The sequence below is a fragment of the Equus quagga genome, chromosome 4 (genome assembly GCF_021613505.1).
Source record: "Equus quagga isolate Etosha38 chromosome 4, UCLA_HA_Equagga_1.0, whole genome shotgun sequence".
Taxonomy (NCBI): domain Eukaryota; kingdom Metazoa; phylum Chordata; class Mammalia; order Perissodactyla; family Equidae; genus Equus; species Equus quagga.
In genome coordinates, this window is record NC_060270.1 from 6,746,440 (window position 1) to 6,766,116 (window position 19,677).

At 39.8% G+C, this 19,677-nt stretch overlaps 1 protein-coding gene across 1 annotated transcript in view; it reads left to right on the top strand.

The window, feature by feature from the left end:
* ZPLD1 (zona pellucida like domain containing 1) overlaps positions 1-12,901 on the top strand; it is a 67,831-nt gene extending 54,930 nt beyond the window's left edge. Inside the window, exons 7-11 of the mRNA XM_046659671.1 lie at positions 288-368; positions 5,132-5,303; positions 6,519-6,627; positions 12,277-12,306; positions 12,726-12,901. Coding sequence (XP_046515627.1) covers positions 288-368; positions 5,132-5,303; positions 6,519-6,627; positions 12,277-12,306; positions 12,726-12,901 — 568 coding nt within the window. The remainder of the gene's footprint in view (positions 1-287; positions 369-5,131; positions 5,304-6,518; positions 6,628-12,276; positions 12,307-12,725) is intronic.
* The last annotated feature ends 6,776 nt before the right edge of the window (positions 12,902-19,677 follow it).

Consider the following 19,677-nt stretch of genomic DNA (forward strand, 5'->3'; position numbering starts at 1 on the left):
CTATGTAGCTCACTTCTGGGGTTTGCTTCTTGAGACTTTGACGATTCAGTTGCCTTGAATACAAATTTTAGCCTTACCCCACTTTATGTGGGATGGCAATTTGGTGCAGATTTTTAAACATCTTGAGTTTAGGCGAATCTTTTAATAAACAAGAAGCCTCTGCAAATAACTAAGAAAAAACTATATTCCGTGGGGTGAGACATTTGTCAATATTTACTGCCCTTGGATTAGTAACAAATACCCGAAAGAGAATTCTGACTCTAGATCATTCTTACCTCTTTCTGCAGATGGAATGTCTTAATGGATTACTGCTACACGACCCCATCAGGGAACCCAAATGATGATATTCGATATGATCTCTTCCTTAGGTAGGTGTCTAAGTCTTGTATTCACAGCAAAGACTGAATTATACATAATTGAAATGGAAAATCCAAGTCAGATAAACAAATTATAGGGCTCTTTTATTGCTTTTAAATTTAAAATTTTACATTTTGAACTTTTAGTCCTTACAAAGCTGGAAGTATAAAAGTCAAGAACAGTTTTCAACACAAAATGCTGATAAGGCTATTGTTGAATGAGAATTGCGAGTAAGTTAGGTCCATCAAAGATGTTTTATTCATGTTTAGGACATCTAGGAATATTTCACTGTCTTAGGAAAAGCATGGCTAGGACATTATTGGCAATAAGAGAAAGGCAGTGGGAGGGCACTATTTATCTGCAGCTAGGCTGTCTCATCATGTCAAAAGGAGAGTAAAATTAAAGTAATGGTCTAGACAATTTAGACCCCAAAATGCTTTTCTTCATTTATCAGTATTTAATACGAAAGTAGAATATAGCCTACCACTCCTTTTTTATCAGAGCCAATAACTTCAACTTCATTCCCCAATAGACAGTGATGGAGTGAATGTAATCTACATTTGGGGGAAAAGGACATTGATCATAAAAACATTCAATCATCCCAGCTCCCTTTCAGCATTTTTATCTGACAGCAGACAGACCTGAGAGTCAAGCAATAGCTTCTCCTCCTGCTTATAAAATGCAGTTGGCTCAGATCACTGCTGCTCATGGACACGTGATGGGAGTAATCTGATGGGAAATACCAAAAGAAAACGTTTTATTGGCTAATCAAGGCTAAGATGATGCTCAGAGGGTATGGTCAAACTGACCTCGTGTACTCTGTTGCTGGAAGTGTTAATTTGGACAACATTTTTTGGAAAAAAGGTCAGTATGTATCAAAAACCTTAAAAGATTTCATATTCTTTGATTCTACTTTTACAAGTTGGGAAACATATTCTAAAATATTGATGACTTTCTGGTCTATCAGTGCTATTTGAAATAATAAAACATGGAGCAAAGTGGATGTTCAGCAATAAGGAAATGGGTAGATGAATTATGGAGAATCAGTAAATTGAGGGCTACACAGGCTCTACAATCATATAAAGTTATTTATAAAATGAAAAAAAATGGTCAGTTCTATATCTCCCCCATTTCCATCCTTTTGATATTTCTATGTTTGGAAATATATGGTTCTTTAAAATTTAATTGTATTAAAATATGAAGTAAAAAGGATCAGCACATACAATTGTGTGTACAATGGACATCATTATACAACGTATGACAGAAAAGACTGTGAAGAAATACATCGAAAGGTTCACAGTGGTTAAATGATAGCATGATAGGATTGTGGATTATTTTGTCTGGACATTTTCCAAAATTTCTGTAATGATCACACATTGATAATCTGGAATACGATCGTCAGACCTCGGTTATGACTATGGTGGCAGCTAAGTTCTGAATCTTTTCAGTTTTTTATTGGAAACTATAGAGAGTGAAAGGAGTAGCTAAAAAAGTCCCCCAAATGCCACTTTCAGTGAAACTAAGAGGAAAAGAAAACCTAGAAATTCCAAAATATGTGTTAATGTTGATAAAAGCAATTAAGATCAAGAGAAAATTGTGCAGGGGGAGGCTCGCAGGAAGCAGTGCGGGGAGGGGAGGAGAGGGAAGAAAAGTGAATGCTGAGGGTCCTGGGGGTGGCAGATCCCAGAAACAGCCTGGAGACAAGTGCATCTACGAGGAGAGGGTCCCACTCTGAGCAGAAGTTGGTAGGAGCAGGGCTGAGCTCCAGCAAGCCACCAGGGCTGGGGGACACGGAGAAGGAAGGCGTGGAGAGAGGCCAGAGCCTCAGAAGTGGCAGATCTCATAAATTGCCAGCAAAAGTACACCTTCTAATGGTGACGGACTACCTGGGAAGACAGGGCCTACCTGTGGTGGAATAGGTTCCTGAATGAACCTGAGGAACACAGACAGAGCTGATGACAGAACCCTCGAGAACAAGCTCAGAGAGGCAGAGAAAACTCAGTTACACGGTTACACCAGAAGGTCGTTATCATTCCATACTGCCCCACAGTCCGCTGAAAATAGCAGGTCTAGGGAAATCCAACTCTTTCAGTATGAATGGTGAGCAAATGAAGGCATTTCTTGCAGTGTTGCAATATACTACAAGAAAAATGAGGAAAATAGCAGAAAAAATTGTAAAGATGAATTAACTTACTGCAAAAATGTTGCCATGGAACGGATAAGAATGTAAATAAACATTCCAACATTAAGTTAAAAAATATTAGAAAGTAATCATAGCTATGAAGATAGAATTATACGAACTCAGGTAAGAAAGGCTGGGACAGTGAAAGGTAAGCCGACAGGAATGTGCAGAGGGCACTGGGAGAATGTAAGATGGAACAGAAAAAGAAACGTCCTCCAGAAAGGAAGACATAATTTGAAGGTGTTCAGGGGAGAAGAGACAGCAGAAAGTGCAGAATGGGACAGAGAAGGTAAAAATCAGAACTGCAAATCAAAAAACAAATATAAAGGAAAAGATCAAAAAGATTCGAGAGGAAAGAAACAAAAGGTAGGCAAAGGGAATTCAATGCACGCCTACGTGTGATTGGAATCCCCCCGAGAGAAACCAAAATAATAGAATAGAACAAATATTTTAAAATATGATCCAGGAACACTTTCCTAAATTAAAAGAAGACATGTCAATGCAGTGAAAGGATGCCTTGGATCAAATTGAAGCTTTCATCAAGTGAAAGCTAGGGAAACCGTAAAAAAGACTTTGAAGAAATATAATAAGTGGAACTTGAATTCCCCTCTCCAGAAACAGTTCTAGTGGAAGGACACAGAAGAGCTAAGTGACATAATCAATAAGTTATCTATTGAGAGCTCTCAATTCTAACAATAGCAGAAAACAAAAAGTCACCATCACTTGGAAGTTTAAAACTCTTAAACGACGGTTGGATCAGAAATGGAAATCTGAACTAATATTTTTCAATAAATAAATAAAAAGTAAGTTTTTTGAGAAAACAAATAAAATAGAGAATCACAAGCTAATTTAATCAAAAAGGGATAAATGACAAAGCCATAGAATACAAAAAAAAAAAGGCGGGGGGAACCACATGGAAAGGAGCAGAGTATAGCCCTACCAGATATTCTAGTTAATAAAAACTCTATAATTATTAAAAGGATGTGACATTATGCGAGGCTAGACACATAGAAAAAAGTTTAGAATAGTAAATTGAAAAATAAACCCAAAACATATGGGAATTTTCCATATGATAGAGTGTGATAGCACACAAATCAGTGGGATTATCAGAGATTTTTAAAAATAGAGCTGGGCAATGGGTAATTATAAAGAAATAGCACTGGATCTGTACTTCACTCAGTGCACCATGACAAATTTTATGTAGATTATTAATTTAAACATAAGAACTATGGGTTTACAAGTCATGGAAGAAAACATGCAAAATACAATGCGAACTTTGGAGTAAGAAAAATCTGTCTTTAGCCCAAGTACTAGGGGCCATAAAATAAAAGATTGAAAATTAAACCGCATAAAAATAAAACTTCTATGTGGGCACATGCATATGTGCGTTCATGGGCGTGTGCTCGCGTGCACACCCACACACACCCCGTGAGGAACGTCCAGAGCCAAACAACAAAGTCAGACAATTTGCAACTTACTTAACAAGCAAGGAGCACTCTTCCTAACATATCAAGAATTTGTTGGAATCAGAAGGAAAAGACCAACAACATAATAAAAATTTGGGCAAAGGGCATAAACAATTTTCAGATAAAGAGGAATAAATGGCTCTAATGTATATGAAAAGATGCACATATTCATTCACAGGAAGAAAAAGGCAAATTAAAATTATATAGTGATAGTTTGGTTTTTTCCTACCAAATGGAGAACAATCCAAAATTTTATCTACGCACTTTGTTGATGTAGCTCTGAGGACAATATGGATTTTCCTCATACATCACAGGGGCAGTAAAAATGAGGAAATATTTAGAGAGAGAGGGCAATGTGGCAAACTCTATTACATGATCCTACAGCTGTATCGTATAGATAACCCAGCACATGTTCAAAATGATGTATTAAAGACTATTCATTATTACTTTGTAAAAAGCAAAAGATTCAAAACAATGCAAGGGTACATCAGTAATGAACTGGTTAGATAACTCTGGCCTGTGTGCATGATAGAATACTATACAGCTGTGGAAAAAGAATAAGGAGGCTCTCTAAATATTGATATGCAAAGATCTCTAGGATACCTTGCTAAATTTAAAGAAAGGCAAGGTACAAAACAATATAGACAGTGTGCTCTTGTTTGTTTAAGAAGGGGGAGACGATAAGAATCTGCTGCTTCTGCTTCTATTTGCATATGCCCTGCAAGGATGGAACGACAGGTGAGCTCACCTTTGGCAGGCGTGTAGGTGGATGTGGGATGGTACCAACAAGGGCGAAGGGGGGACAGAAACTTTTCACTAGATATATTTTATACTGTTTGGATTTTTGAACCATATGAAAATATAATCCTTCTAAAATCTGGCAGTAATATTATAATTCTATAATAATACAATGCTGACAGAAACTGACGTTTAAATTCTGTGATCTAGGTCACTCGTCATATTTATTGAGTTAGCTTATTCTTTTATTAAATATCTGCACCATGACATGATTTTGATGGCTCTTAATGTAATGAGGGTGCTCTTCATACTGCAGAAATTAATTTACAAATCACAAGGGGTTGGTACTTTCCAGTAATGCCGTGTTTTCACATTCCCTAAAATGTAGCTGTGACAAAGATCCTCAGACCACCGTCATTGAAAACGGCAGAAGCCAGCAGGGCCGGTTTTCCTTTGAAGTGTTCCGATTCGTGAAACACAAGAATCAGAAAATGTCCACCGTCTTCCTACACTGCGTTACCAAGCTCTGCAGAGCTGATGACTGCCCCTTCCTGATGCCAGTATGTTTTTAGCAATTTCATTCTAAATTGTTGAATTGATCTAAGCTGAAAAGTTATCAAGTGGTAGGAACTAATTTCTATACAGAAAGTGGATATGCATCAGGTCAGACGGTTTGAAGTAGGGCTTTTTCATTCATCAAGTAAAAACCTAGCCTGCTTTGTGCCAAGCATAATACTGGGAATACAGACATGTGTGCATGAATTCTGAATTCAATTAATTTATCCTTTAGGAGCATGAGATAGTCATAAATGAAACAAAGACGAAAAGGTTATGGTGCAAAGGCAGATATATATATGGGTTGCAGTAGAGAAGCATTGTTCATTGTGAAAAAAGAGCAGGAGAGGTTGGGAGGTTTGGTGGAAGAGATGAAACTCAAACTGTGACTTTGAAGATAGATGAACCCAAAAGAGACAAAAATCAAGAGTGTGAGAGACACCCCGTACCGAGGAATGGTTAAAGACCCATAAAACAGAGTCACCAGGGAACTTCCGGTCCTTCAGCAAGGCTATGGAGCAGAGGATGATGGGAAAACCTGGGGAGGGGCAGGGCTGGCTCTAGAAAGGTCGAGTGGGGCCTGATGGCCTGGGAGTCCCTTGGATTAAAAATTGAAAGCTTTAAAAGGTGAGGATCTGAACTGCTTCCAGTCATTAAAAGATAGACCCATTTACTAGCGAATTAAAAACATTCTATTTCTGCCGGGCCTCCTAGGGTCACTTCAATATTAACCCGAGAAAAATGCAGGCAATTTTTTTGATGTGAAATAGCTTTAATATGTTTGTATTGATGCTCAAATTCATGCATTTCTTCACCACCCTTGTTTACTTTAGTCCCAGCTAGCTATATCCGAGGGGGTTAAATGGAGAGTCCACGTTACCGTGGCTCCGTGCTGACCAGCATTTCAGAGAACGATTTATTAAAGGCTTGAGAGAAATAAAAGAAGAGTTTGATAAACACAGTTCTTTTTCAGGAGAGCCACTGAGCTATGTAAATTAATGAGGCAGTTCACAATTACAACGGGAGAAAAGAAACGTGGCCGAAGCCAGGATAAGAAACCGTGTAGTAGTTATATGCAAAGTAATTAAATAAATGCACAGAAGTGAGTGAATAAAACTAAACATGTGGTATCTCTTCCAAAAGAATCTTCTTTCCAAATGGCCATAAAGAAACAATTTCGTGGCGGTGTGGAATTTCATTTGTTTCCATTAACACCTCAGATTTGCGGCCACCGAGAAAGGAGAGATGCGGTGGGGAGGACCACCTGGAGCCCCCAGAGCACTTCCGGGAACGCCATCCTCTCTGCTGGCCCCATCATCACTCGGAGCGGTAGGAGCGCTCCTCCTCCCGTGTGTAGTAATAGACGGTTCCAAAATGGCTTGTGACTTGCCTTCTAAGGAGGGCTCAAAGTGGTTCCTAAACAGCACTAATTAACTGTGAGACAAGATAAACTGCTAAGCAACTTTAATTTCACGGTAGTTTCCTGTTTACTCAACGTTCACACAAAGGGCAATATTGTTTTGACCACATTTCCCTTTACACACACACAAGTATACCGTGCTGGACATAGTTCCCTCTACCCTGCCCTGCCGTGCTCTCTGATCTGCATCCACCAGCTGCCTTGCTCTCTGGGCTCTGGTTGGGCCTGGCCAAGAGGTGGCGCCATCAGAGGATGCGAGTGAAGGCCACAGAGCTCTTGCCAGATGACTGTCTCCCAGAAACTACTCTCAAAGTTCTGAAAACCCTCTCCTTAACCCATAGCCCAGGTAACTTGACTTTCTCTTGTGAATTCCCCACGTCTTTATAAATAGTCCTGTTAAACTCTCCCTAAATCGCCCAATTTGAGTACCATTTGTTTCCTCTGAGGATCCTGAATATTACATCCCCCTTCCAGTGCACTCATTCGTGCTCATGAATCTAATGGACGCAACTGTTTATCCACATATATTCTCATGTATACAAACATTATTGCATGCATGTACAAACACAAACACACACTCTCTAAAGGGCTATTGCTTTTACCTCAGCGTGATCCCAGAGACATCCAGAATCAGGTGGATAAAACACACATGCAGTATAAACAACACAGAACATGAGTCAGAAAAACAAACAGGCTATGTGACTAGGAATTTTAGTTTACTTCTCTGGATTAATAATGAGTGTTTGAAAAAGTAGCCTTTAAGATTCTTTCTGACTCTATAGTTCTAAACTTCTCTTTAAAAAAGCAGAATTCTAGTTTGGATTATGCCCTAAAAATTTTTTCTCTATTTTATATTAGCTGTAAGGCTATTATTATGTTTGAGATCGTCTTTACCTTTTCTCCTACGCCTCCTGTCCCATAGTAAAAAGAAAGTTTTGCCTGAAATTGTTAATTAAGCCAAAAGTACTTTGGGCCTGAAAAATCCTCATAATTGGTTTAGTTATTCACTCCTCCATGTTTGTGTAGACAGCATTATTTAAAAACAAACTGATAGGTCTTTAAAATAATACAGAAATTTATTAAATATGAAATTTCAAACTTAGTCTATACTCCCTGAAGCCTCGGTCTGTGTTTCGAATGGTTTGAAAATGACTAGTTTGTGGCTTGTGAAAGGCCCAGTTCTCACCTCTATCTAGCTGTCAGAAATAGCTCACCGAATTACACTGCGTGGAAACTCAGCTCCTCTTGCTAATAATAGGAATGCTTTGGGGTAGGCACAATCAAAAATATTTTTATTTCTATGGAGCACATCTGGAGTCAGTTTGCTATAAGAAAAGCACCTGGAAAGCAACATCTCTCTGTCCATGTTGAGTAGATGGCTTTTCCTCCTTATTAACCTCCCTGCTTCCTTCTTACCCAGCCTAAATCAAATTTAAATTTTACAAATTTTAAATAATTTGCTAGTGTAAGATAATTTTTAAACAGACAAAAATTACTAAGACGTCCAAATTTACTCTCCATTGTGTTATGTTGGTTATTGGTCTGTCTCTACCTTTGAACTTGAAGATCCCTGAGGGCAAAGACCATGGCTTTCTCTATTGTATTTCCTGTTCTTGGAAGATCCCCAAATTCCAGTAAAGATCAACAAGTAGAAGTTTCTAATTCTACCATAGCTAACCAGCTATCCAGGTATGTGGGTTTCACTCACACCATATCCAGTCGCCCAAGATATCCATGCTAAAACTAATGCTAAAATCCATGTCTGACAGAGCTAATGCCTTCTATAACAATGCCTCTGGTGTTATGCTTGGATTTCTTCTTTTCCAAGTTTGATTTGGTTCCACCTCAAGGATGACATTTGTCCCCCGACACACTAGGGTTGTCTCTTAGTGACATCAGTCTCTCCACCTGTAAAGCTCCCAAAGGATCATGTTCAAACCTTCATGTTCATTCCTTTCTCGCTCTCTTCTAGATTATTTTGTAATTTTGGTAAATAGCCATAAGATAGTCCTCATTTTTGGTTGATCATGGTGGCCTTACAGCATAGAGGACCATATGTAACAACGTCTACATTATAATACTGTAATATCCATGCAAAGAAATTTATTTTAAATTCCACATAAGCAAGAACTCAGAAATCAAGCCATGTCCATCCACAGGCAAATCCTACGTAAACTTAAGGTTCAGCTGAGTGACCAGGGCTACTGTCTGTCCTTAGTTTCACTTTATTTTTACCTTAGGTCCATCTAGAGTTTATCTCCCCAGGACCTGCGGCTGATTTCATATAGACAAGTTCAATTTCAGGCTCGATTTGCTCTCTGCAAAGCTCTCTGATCCTCGGAATTTTTGCTCAGTTTACTCATTGACCCACTCCTTTCCCCTGGGCATCTGGCTTAGGTCAAGTTTCATAAGTTGTTAAAACTCAGAACTTCTGTTTGTTTGGGTTTTATAATTGAAATCAAACACATTCTGGGTATTTTTACCCAACATCGTTAATCCTCTTGATAGTTGATTTAAGAAAATATTCGCATCCTCAAAATTCAAAATCCTCAAAATTCCTGAAGTGTTATCTTAAGCAGCCAATGCTAAAACTGTTTGGTAGGGAAATGCTTATGGGGGGAACAATTCTGTAAATTCAAAGATACAATCAGTGGAAGACAATAGTATCTAATTTTTTTTTTACATAAATTCCCATGGAGAAGTCCAAGCCAAACTCTTGTTCAACTAGTGTTATTGAGTTTTATGGGTAGTCAATGATCCATTTGAGCATATTTATTTAGTCTTTGCATGGAACAGGCACTCTGCTACGAACTGGAAATACACTAGAGAAAGCCGTGGTCTTTGCCTCCGGGAACCTTTGAATTTAAAGGTAGAGAGAGACCATTAACCAACATAATACAGTGGCAAGTAACAAGTTTGGAGGTTCTGAACTTTGAAATATGTCATCCATTTTACTACAAAAGTAATTGAAGGTTTTTCAAACAAATAGTGAGCTTATGTTAAGAAAGGAAAAATGTTCGTTCTGCATATATCTTTGCACTGATGTTCATTTTATCCATTTATTTCAACTACTTGCATGAGAGAAAAGCAGAGAATGACAGTTTATCTGCCACTTCTGGCTTTCCAATAGCTGTGGTATTGCTGCTATCACATTCGTCCTGTGGCTCCTCAGCTAGCTGTATGTTTTTTGAAGCGCCCACCAAGTTTACTATTCCAATCTGTTCTAATTCCACAAGGTTTCTTTTTAGCGTATATGTATATGTTAAGACCAAGTGTGTGTGAGAGAAAAACAGAAGTGTGTGGTGACAAAAGTCTCCTGGAAAATATCTGCTTCCTCTTTCTGGGCTAGACAGTGCATTGCTTTTTTTTTTTGCAATGTTACTAAAATTGCAGGATACCAGAAACAACCACCCAATAATGCTTTTCTCTACCTTTATCCACAATCAAATACAGTTCCAAACAATATTCAAATATTACACGCTTTGATTGCAGCCACCTGCCAAAGGTAGGATGCCTTCAGCTTTTCTGAGTCCTGGAACCTGGAGCTGGTATAGCTCATGTGGCATCTTTTGTCCCCACACAGAGGTTTTGTCCACAACCAGGTCCTCATGGGTGACACCTGGGATATTGTTCTTACAGAAGTGTTGGCAATAACATGGGACAGGAGGGGATATTCTGACCTCTTTTGTTAATCTCGAGATACAGAAAATAGTGGGTGCATCCAGTCTTAGCACTTTTGCCTAATTTGGGACAAATAGGAGGAAGGAGTTTTCTATTCTTTAATAGAAACATTTTTTTTTTTAAAAGATTTTATTTTTTCCTGTTTCTCCACAAAGTCCCCCGGTGCATAGTTGTATATTCTTCATTGTGGGTTCTTCTAGTTGTGGCATGTGGGACGCTGCCTCAGCGTGGTTTGATGAGCAGTGCCATGTCCGCGCCCAGGATTCGAACCAACGAAACACTGGGCTGCCTGCAGCGGAGCACGCGAACTTAACCACTCGGCCACGGGGCCAGCCCCTAATAGAAACATTTTTTGAAAGCAAATAACTGTATTTCTAAGCAAAGAATAACTTTTAAAAAGGCATTATATGTTCTTCCCATGTCCCAGTGAGCCCGCTGGTTTTGGAGAAGGGACATGCGAATCTTCTGGATAAGTTGATCACAGTCCATTCATTCCATCTATTTTCATGAGAAGGAACTGTCTTTATGAAATGGTGTTGGTTGGAGGTTAGGATTTTCCTAAGGGTGTCTTATAAGGAAAATTTGCGCTGTTTTTCTTTTTGTCCTATAGCAGTGCACTGTGCCATTCTAAAGAATCCTGTGAATGAGTGCTTGATTAATTTTGGGCCTTGTACTTCAGCATCAAACAGCAGAACCATCATTTTGCCAAGACTCATATGTCTGAAAAGAAATGGCATCAGCTGGTTTGTAAATGTCTCACCAGCTTCTCCCATCAATGTTTCAAACACTAATTCTGGAGTTCCACAGCTCGAGATATTCTTCTCTATAACCAAAAATATTTTCCATCGTGGCGAGTTTACATTATTTTAGAAAAAGGATTCTGGAAAAACTGAGCTTTTGTTTAAACGTATGTTTACTATCATGGAGGCTGTGACAGATGGCAGTTTCTTCATCTGTAAAATGGGGATAGCAATAGTATCAAACCCTATGACTATGAAGAGGATTGAATGTGATGACATATGAAACAGCACATTATAAACTGTACGGCATTGCATACATATTAATTATAATAATGTTTATATTCTAAAATCAAACAGTCAACTGCACACATTTTATGGTTCAAATAACAAACATACACACCCACATACTTAAACACAAATGTGAAATCCACTCGTTGTACAAGCTCAGGGGTTAATTGCTACATGATTACAAAATGGGTAATAAAAATTGGGAAACCAAGTGAATGTGCTCATTGCATCTATGATGACATTTGCCAGGGGAAAGTGAAAAATCAACAGCGTCAGTCTGTTACTGAACAGATGAAAATAAAACCACAACTCCAGCTCAGGAGTCATGCTTTCCTCTCCTTTAGTTATTAAGTGTGAATTTATCTTCTTGGAACTTAAAATGATGTTTTTGCAGATTACGATGGGCAAATTGGCAACACTTCAAATAGAATGGCACTAAATAATGAATATTTCTCTATAACAGAAGAACAAATGGCAGGTTATAGGGCTATAAAAAATGTAATAGCTGTTACCAATTACTGCCCCCACTAAACCGACTAAAGAGATAATGATGAAGCGAGGTTGGCAGGAAAGAGCACAGCACAGTGTATTTTGTGATCGTGTGTGTGTATCCAGGGCAGTGGCCGGGTGTGGGCTTGGGACACGGTTAGATGATGAAATCTCAGGCACTTGGAACAGAGGATGGGAAGCAGAATGGTTTAGGAGGATTTTCATTACTGCCTGCCCCATGGAGCTTGTGGGTGCAGGTGAGGGGACGTGGAGGTAGAAAGTAATTCTGGAATCACAATAAACATAGATCAATATTTGGAGACACGATATTGTTTTCTTTCTCCTTTTTTTCCCCCCTAGATGAGACTCCAACCAACAATTCACAGCTTGGTAAGATAATTAACATATATTGAAAATAAAAGTATGATTTTTAAAAATGTTAAGTATTTTTTGGTGGTCATTTACAAAACTAATCAACTAAATATAATGAGCTCTGGTTTTACAAGTTTGTTATATGTTAAATAACGGATCACTGAGGATTTCTGAACTCATATGTGACCTATTGGTCAATTTTTTTAGCATTTTATGGATTTTGCGGGGGGTCTGCCCAGGGGATACCAGGCCACTCTAGAGCGCATAATCCTTTGGTTATTGGATTGAATTATAGTCACATAGGTTGCAGCATGATCCATTGTCATGCTATTCTTCTACGAGATACTGAGGACAGATGTTTTGCAAGTGTAAATTGGGCTAAGGTGAGCTAACTCTGCTGTTGGACCTTTCCACTGTGTGTGTTTTATTTCCCGCAGGTTCTGCAAGTGCAGCTCCTTTTCAGCTGAACGCCGTCACCAGCGCACTGATATCGGGACTGGTCGTTCTGGGAGTCACGAGCTTTTCCCTTCTCCTCTGCTCACTGGCCCTTCTACACAGGAAGGCACCCAGCAGTTTGGTGTTGAACGGCATAAGAAACCCAGTCTTTGACTGACTGTGACAGGTCCCTGCCCTCAGAGAAGGCTTCACTGACTATACCGCCTGTGACTGCAGTCAGTGTCCCGTCTGAATTGAATGCCAGCCAGCATTTGATATTTGTAGGTTTGATAGATTTCAGTGTAGCTCATCAGCATGATGATAGTGAAAGAATTTTGATAATATTGCTCTTGTCACCTATGTATGTGGTCAGTCCTATTTGTATGGCACCAATGGGTATACTGACAATAAGCAAACAATATTCAGGACTTAGATCTTACAGGATCAGTTATATTTCATTTTATTTCAATTTTTAAAAGTTATTGGTTATAGAGATAAAAGGTGGGAGTAGAAGAAAATCAATTTGTTGCATTTTTTCCCCTTAAGCATTAAAACCCAATGCGATGGCATTTAGATTTACATATGTGGTCCTCCAATGAAAGTTGCTTTTTGTTTGATTCCAGCTTGGGGATATGTTTTAATTGGAGTGGCCGACTTGGACACCTGAGATTTAATTGCTCATTCTCTGACCTCCTGTGCTTTTGGCTGATTTCCATGTGTGATGACATTCATATAAAAATAAACTCTTGGGAAATGTATCTCAACCTGAAACATCCATTTGTGGAGCGAGCAGTAAAAATAGTCGTTAACCTCCACAGGATGCGAAGTGACCCCAGATCATTATTCATTTAAATAGAACTGGCTGGGATTAGTTTTCTCCTTCTGGTGCAGGGAGAACATCGCACAAACTGACTCTCCCCGCAGGTAAGCAGTTCCGCGGCTGTCACAGCCTTGCTCCCGGCGGGGTGGCCCTGCGAACAGTATTCTTAATTCAGGAGCCATTCTATGCGAAAGCAAGCGGTCGCTGTGGCAAGAAGGCATTGTCCCTGCACATAAGCATAGCGTTCCTAGAACAACCTAGGTTCCTTTTTTTCTAGAACAAAGAGGAAACAGGTTAAGTGTGTTTTGCAGAACTTTGTTGGTGTTTCCATGAAAAAAATGTTCCTTTCCTCACAAATTTCTGATGGTGGCAAAACACACTGGAGGAGGCCTACCCGTTAAGGTGTCTTCTTGAAGGTGTCATGATCACCACGGAATAAAGAGTATTTTCCGCTAATAGTAAACTGCAAGAAGCATTTGATGGTTTAGCAGTTTTGTAAAAAATTTTAAAAAGCCAAGTTTTAAGCAGCCTATATTCTTACAAAATAATCAACCCTCCCTTTGTTCAATCGAGCCACACAGTTGAACAAATAATTCAACGACAAACACCCAAACTGAGCATGTGCAGCTACCAGAAGTGCTGTGTTAACTGGAAAAATTGTTGTAAAGACTAATTTCTATTCAACATTTGTGACCCATTATTCAGGACTCAATTTACTATACCACATGCAAATGCTATGCAATTTTAGATTTGTTTCAAGTGAAGCTCTAATTAAGTCAATCATCAAATCGAAAACACCTTTTCACTAATTTGTCTGAATAGTTCAGAAGAGAGTGTTTATATTATGATAATTAGCTATGAAATTGCCTCAGCTTTTCCTTTCAGGGTGCAGACACAAGGTGAAGTGGGATCTGGGACGTCTCCAGATAATTTCTTCAATAGAAAAAAGTCTAACCTTGGGGCCTGCCTGGTGGTGTAGTGGTTAAGTTCGCACACTGCACTTTGGTGGCCTGTGGTTTGCAGGTTCAGATCCTGGGTGCAGCCCCAGCACTGCTTATCAAGCCATGCTGTGGCGGCATCCCACATAAAATGAGGAAGATTGGTGACAGATGTTAGCTAAAGGCCAATCTTCCTCAACAACAACAACAAAAAGTCTAACCTTACAAGCCAATGTCCTTTTCCCTGTATTAGTTCAAAATAACTTTGAAATGACCATTCTGAACTTTATCTGTGTTAACAAGTTTGTTTTTGAATTTAAAGGGAAAAATTCTACAGAAAAAAAAAAAATATGGACTGTGCTCCTTACGTGACCCTATAGGCAAGTGGATAGTACTGGAATATTCTGGTAAATCGATTTCAGATACTTTAAGTGAATTGCCATTGATCCGAGGATTAAATCCTGTGAATAGGCCGTTACATCATTGAAGCCGGCTTGTCAGTTTGATTTTTGTGCTTTGGGGCTGGCTGCTGTTTCAGCCGTTGACCTTTAAAATTCCATACCCCATTTTATAAAACTGGATAATGGATGTTATCATTTTGAAAGCAACTTAAATCTCGTATTAATTTTTGCCAACCTTTCATCATAAACGGGAGAATAAGAGCTACAATGAGACAAACCAGGTTTGTTTTCTACAGCTTTGTTCCTATAAACCTGCAGTTAAGTGTAGTACTTAGTTATACTGAATCTCCCAGTTACTCTAGTGTGAAAACCTTACAAAATATGTGCAAGTGTTCTTTCAGTTTTAATACCTCAAACTGTTTTTTTTTGCACTTCAGGGGTAAGGTCTGATGACATGTAGAAGACGATTGTTTAATAAAATAATTGTAAATGAAGATCTTTAAAACGGTGATCTTTTTTTTCTTAAGATATTGCTCCTTCCTGCTCTCAACATCCTATTCCTACTTTCACAAACATTGAGGGAGAAATAAGCTGCCTAACGCAACAGGGAAGGGCAGCGATCTCTGAAGCTGGAGGAAGCTTGCCCTCTCCATATGGAGCTTCCCGGTTAGGGCCCTGTATTGGGAGCCATATCCGCGAGGCCGCTGAGGGTAAAGAAGTACACTTCACCTGGAGTTTGAGCTCTGGCTAAAACTGAGCCTACAATTTTAAGACTTTGAGAGGAAAGTAAAAACTGGAAAGACAGGGAGCTCAGCTTCTGCCCAGAGTTGCATATCTTTCATGACAGTTCCCCAAGGTCTGGCTGTTATCCCTTGTTTTGGGATGCGACACAGACTTGAGGAGAAATCCTTTTCCTGACTTAGGGAGAATCCCACCTTACAGAAGCGAGTGCTACTCTGGGTCTTCAAGTGTTGGCAAATAGCTCTGGGAGCCTCACAGACATGATGGGTCATGAAGGCGCATCGTCAGATGTGGGAAATGTAAGCCAGTCAGCTTCTGGAAGTGGGAAAAGAGCAGGAGAAAAAGTCCATGGGAGACACTTGTTTGTGAACACAAATGAGGCACAGTGTGAGGGATTCCCAGAGAACTTGGCAGGGCAGACCTGTAACAGGATGGAGAGTAGGGGCCATTAGCCTAGCACGTATTTGCTTTCATCTCACATTTGTAAGGAAAAAGCAAGCTGACCACAGATCAATTGCTTTTGAGAATGACGTTCCTCAATTATTAGCTAGTGGGGAGACAATATAAAACAAGCCAAATGTGTGATTTAGAAAAAAACATACTCAGGGAGTAAACAAAACAAACAGCAGAATTAGCTGATGTATTAGTCAGGGGTCTCCAGAGAAAAGAAACTAATAGCCGAAGGCTGACAAGTCTCAAGATCTGCCGTTGGCAAGACCCGGGAGGTCTGTTGGTGTCAGTCCAGTCTGAAAGCCAGCAGGCTCAAGACCCAAAAAGAACAGTTCTTCAGTTTGAGTCCAAAGGCAGGAATAAACCAGTGTCGCGGTTCGAAAGGCAGTCAGGTGGGAGGATTCCCTCTTAGTCAAGCAAATGTCAGCGTTTTCGTTCTTTTCAGACGTTCAGCTGATGGAATGTGGTCCACCCACATCAGGAGGGCAATCTGCTTTACTTATTTATTTAAATGTTAGTCTCATCCAGAAACACCCTACAAAAACATCCCAAATAATGTTTGACCAAATGTCTGGGCAACCCATAGCCCAGTCAAGTTGACACAAAATGAACCATCACAGCCGATAAACTTCTATATATATCATCAATATCTATCTATTCATCAATATCTATCATGCTGCTGAAAACCAAAAAGTCCTAATCCATCCAGTAACAATAAGGGAATGAATAAATTGAAATGTTACCAAATTTGACAGTCTACAATTGAAATGATTTTGAAATATTTAATGGCTGAAAGTAGGGGCTTATGAGCAGAAGGTCCTCGTTTATATTAGCTAACAATATGGGTCCAAAAGAGAAAAGACAGGGCCATAAGTGGGTGGGCAGTGATGAGCTCCAAAGTCACACCAAACGATCACACGTCATCAGGAGAACCAGTGCAGAGGAGCCTTGGCATGGAGGTGCTGATGGCCCCACCTCCTTCGGGGTTGGAGTTGGAGCAGAGTGAGTGAGGACATCAGAGGTGACGACAGGCCAGCAGCAGTGAAGAATGCGAAACAGCAAAACAGAGACAAGGGGGCAAATGCAGCCAGGGAGGTGCTGGGCACGGGAGCAGAGGCGGCTGCTTAGCAAGAGGGAACGTGTTCCCTGGAGGAGACAGAAGTAGACTCCTCGGTAGCTGTTTTTGTATTTCTCATGATGGTGGCCCGTCTCCTCCAGAGGCTCAAAGGCAGCAGAAACTGGATGAACAAAAGCTATATTCTCATGTTTGTGAGAATATCTTGCCTGATAGCTTGTTGGCAAACAACATCTGTCTCTGCAAATTTGCGTACACAGGAGATCGAAAATAGCTTTGATGGATGCCACTTTCAGCTGAGAGAGTGAGGAGAGAATTGGTTTGGGGGCCTTGTGCTCATGGGTACTAGACAGAGTATTTGGAAAGCTCTGCTCAGTAAAATGCATTTATCAAATGCTTTGTCTTCTTGGCAAAGTGAAATTGAGAGCTCAGATTATTATCTGCATAGTTCAAACCTCCAATCCCCTCTGGCCTCAAGTATCTGGTTATTTTCTGTTTTACTTAAATTGCTGACATAATTACCTCAATTTTCCTTTTCATTTTCTCTGTTGAAAAGAGAAGCGCCATCATGATATGGTGGTTTAGTCAAAGGCAATGTGGCCCACATTTTAAGTTTGGTTTCCATCAGGAGCGTAGCTGTATTAGCATTGCCCCAAGCAGAAGTCGTTATGAATAATCCTGCTGGTTTGGCTAATGGCCTAACACTGGGAGATCCTGGGAAGGCTGTGGTTTGACAATGGCGTGAAACTCTGAGTCAAAGTCACACAGGTCCCGAAGCGATTTCTCCTCTTGTATGTAGTTTTGTAACTTTTTTTTGACAGTCATGAACAATTGAGCAAAATGAGAAACTATCCAAGAAGAAATATAATACTTTTTGGAAATTATTTACCACTGAGCAATTGGAACTGATTTGTTTTTGAAAAGCTGTTGTTGTGCTAACATATATTTTGTTGTTGATGAAGTGAGATGATGCCGAGTGCCCATTGAGAGAGAAATTGAACTCAGTAATCGCTCTTAAATCCTATAAAGATAAATCAAGATTTTTTTTTTGCATCACTTTCACTCTTAAAATATGATATGGAACAAAGATGATTCACTCTCTCTCATTTGAAGATTTATCAAAACTTTAATGCTTTCTGGGGCCAGCCCTGTGGTGTAGTGGTTAAGTTCAGCATACCCTGCTTTGTTGGCCTGGGGTTCACAGGTACAGATCCTGGGCGTGCACCTACACCACTCATCAAGCCATGCTGTGTCAATGACCCACATACAAAATAGAGGAAGATTGGCACAGTTGTTAGTTCAGGGCCAATCTTCCTCAAGCAAAAAGAGGAGGATTGGCAATGGATGTTAGGTCAGGGCCAATCTTCCTCACCAAAAAAACAAAAAAACACCTAACAATGTTTAATGCTTTCTTTCTAGTTTGTCAATGGATACATAATGAGAATTTCTCTTATTTCATGCTTTGTTATCACTGGTCTGTAGCCCTTGTCCTATGGCCCCAAATGGAGAAAGGTCAAAAAATAGGGCAAAGGGCACACACCATCAATAGTTTAAGGGTTTCCTGGAAGCTGCCACAAAACACTTTCTCTCGTATTGCCCTGGCCAGAACTTAGTCCATGTGGTCATACTACCAGCAAGGCTGTCTGGGAAATGTACTCTGAGTGCCCAGCTACTGAATAAAATTCTTTGTCCCTAATTTAATAAGCATACACATGAAGGAAAGAAAATCCAAACCTTTCTGAGATATCGTGAAAATGCAACTAACTACTTTGTTTATACCTAACATTTACTCAGTTGTTAATTCTAACATTTTACTCAACATGAGGTGATCTGCAGTGCATTTCAGATTGTGCCACAGCAGATTATACCACGGCAGACACAGCAGATCTGGGGGAACACTGGCTTCTGTTGACAGCAATGAATGAGCCATCTGACTCACTGCGTTTCGTTAGTACATTTGTTTTTCCCACATCACAGGCATTCATTATGGTCACACGGCCAGGCTCACACCAAGAACGAGTTTATGCTCTGGGAAATGGTTGAAAAGCGTCATCATCTCCATTATGTCAACAATGAAAATGATATTTGCCCATGCTCTCTGGAGTTGATGGCTGGGATGTTTGAAAACAACATCCAGGCATTTTCTCTCTCACCCAGGGGAAAGAAGATATCCATGTCAGTTATTATTTGTTATTTTCCGAATAATCTGTTTTCCCCTTGCCCTTGAGAGCTGAGGAAACCTTTATGTAATGAATGCTATTTGTACATAAAGGCAATTTCCAGAATGAGTCTAACGCCACCGCCTGTTGATTCTTGAGAGAAATGGCATGTGAAAAAGACACAGAAATTCTCTGGAGGACCCCTTTCAGTTGACCACCACCCATAGTTTGAAGCAAACAAATAACTATTTTCTGTGCATTTTCACCTCGCCCCATCTCCCCTTCAGAACGGTGATAATTGCTTTGTCGGCTTTTCACATTCCCTCTGAAACCTGTTAAGTATTTCTTAGAATGAGTGGCCGGGACTCCC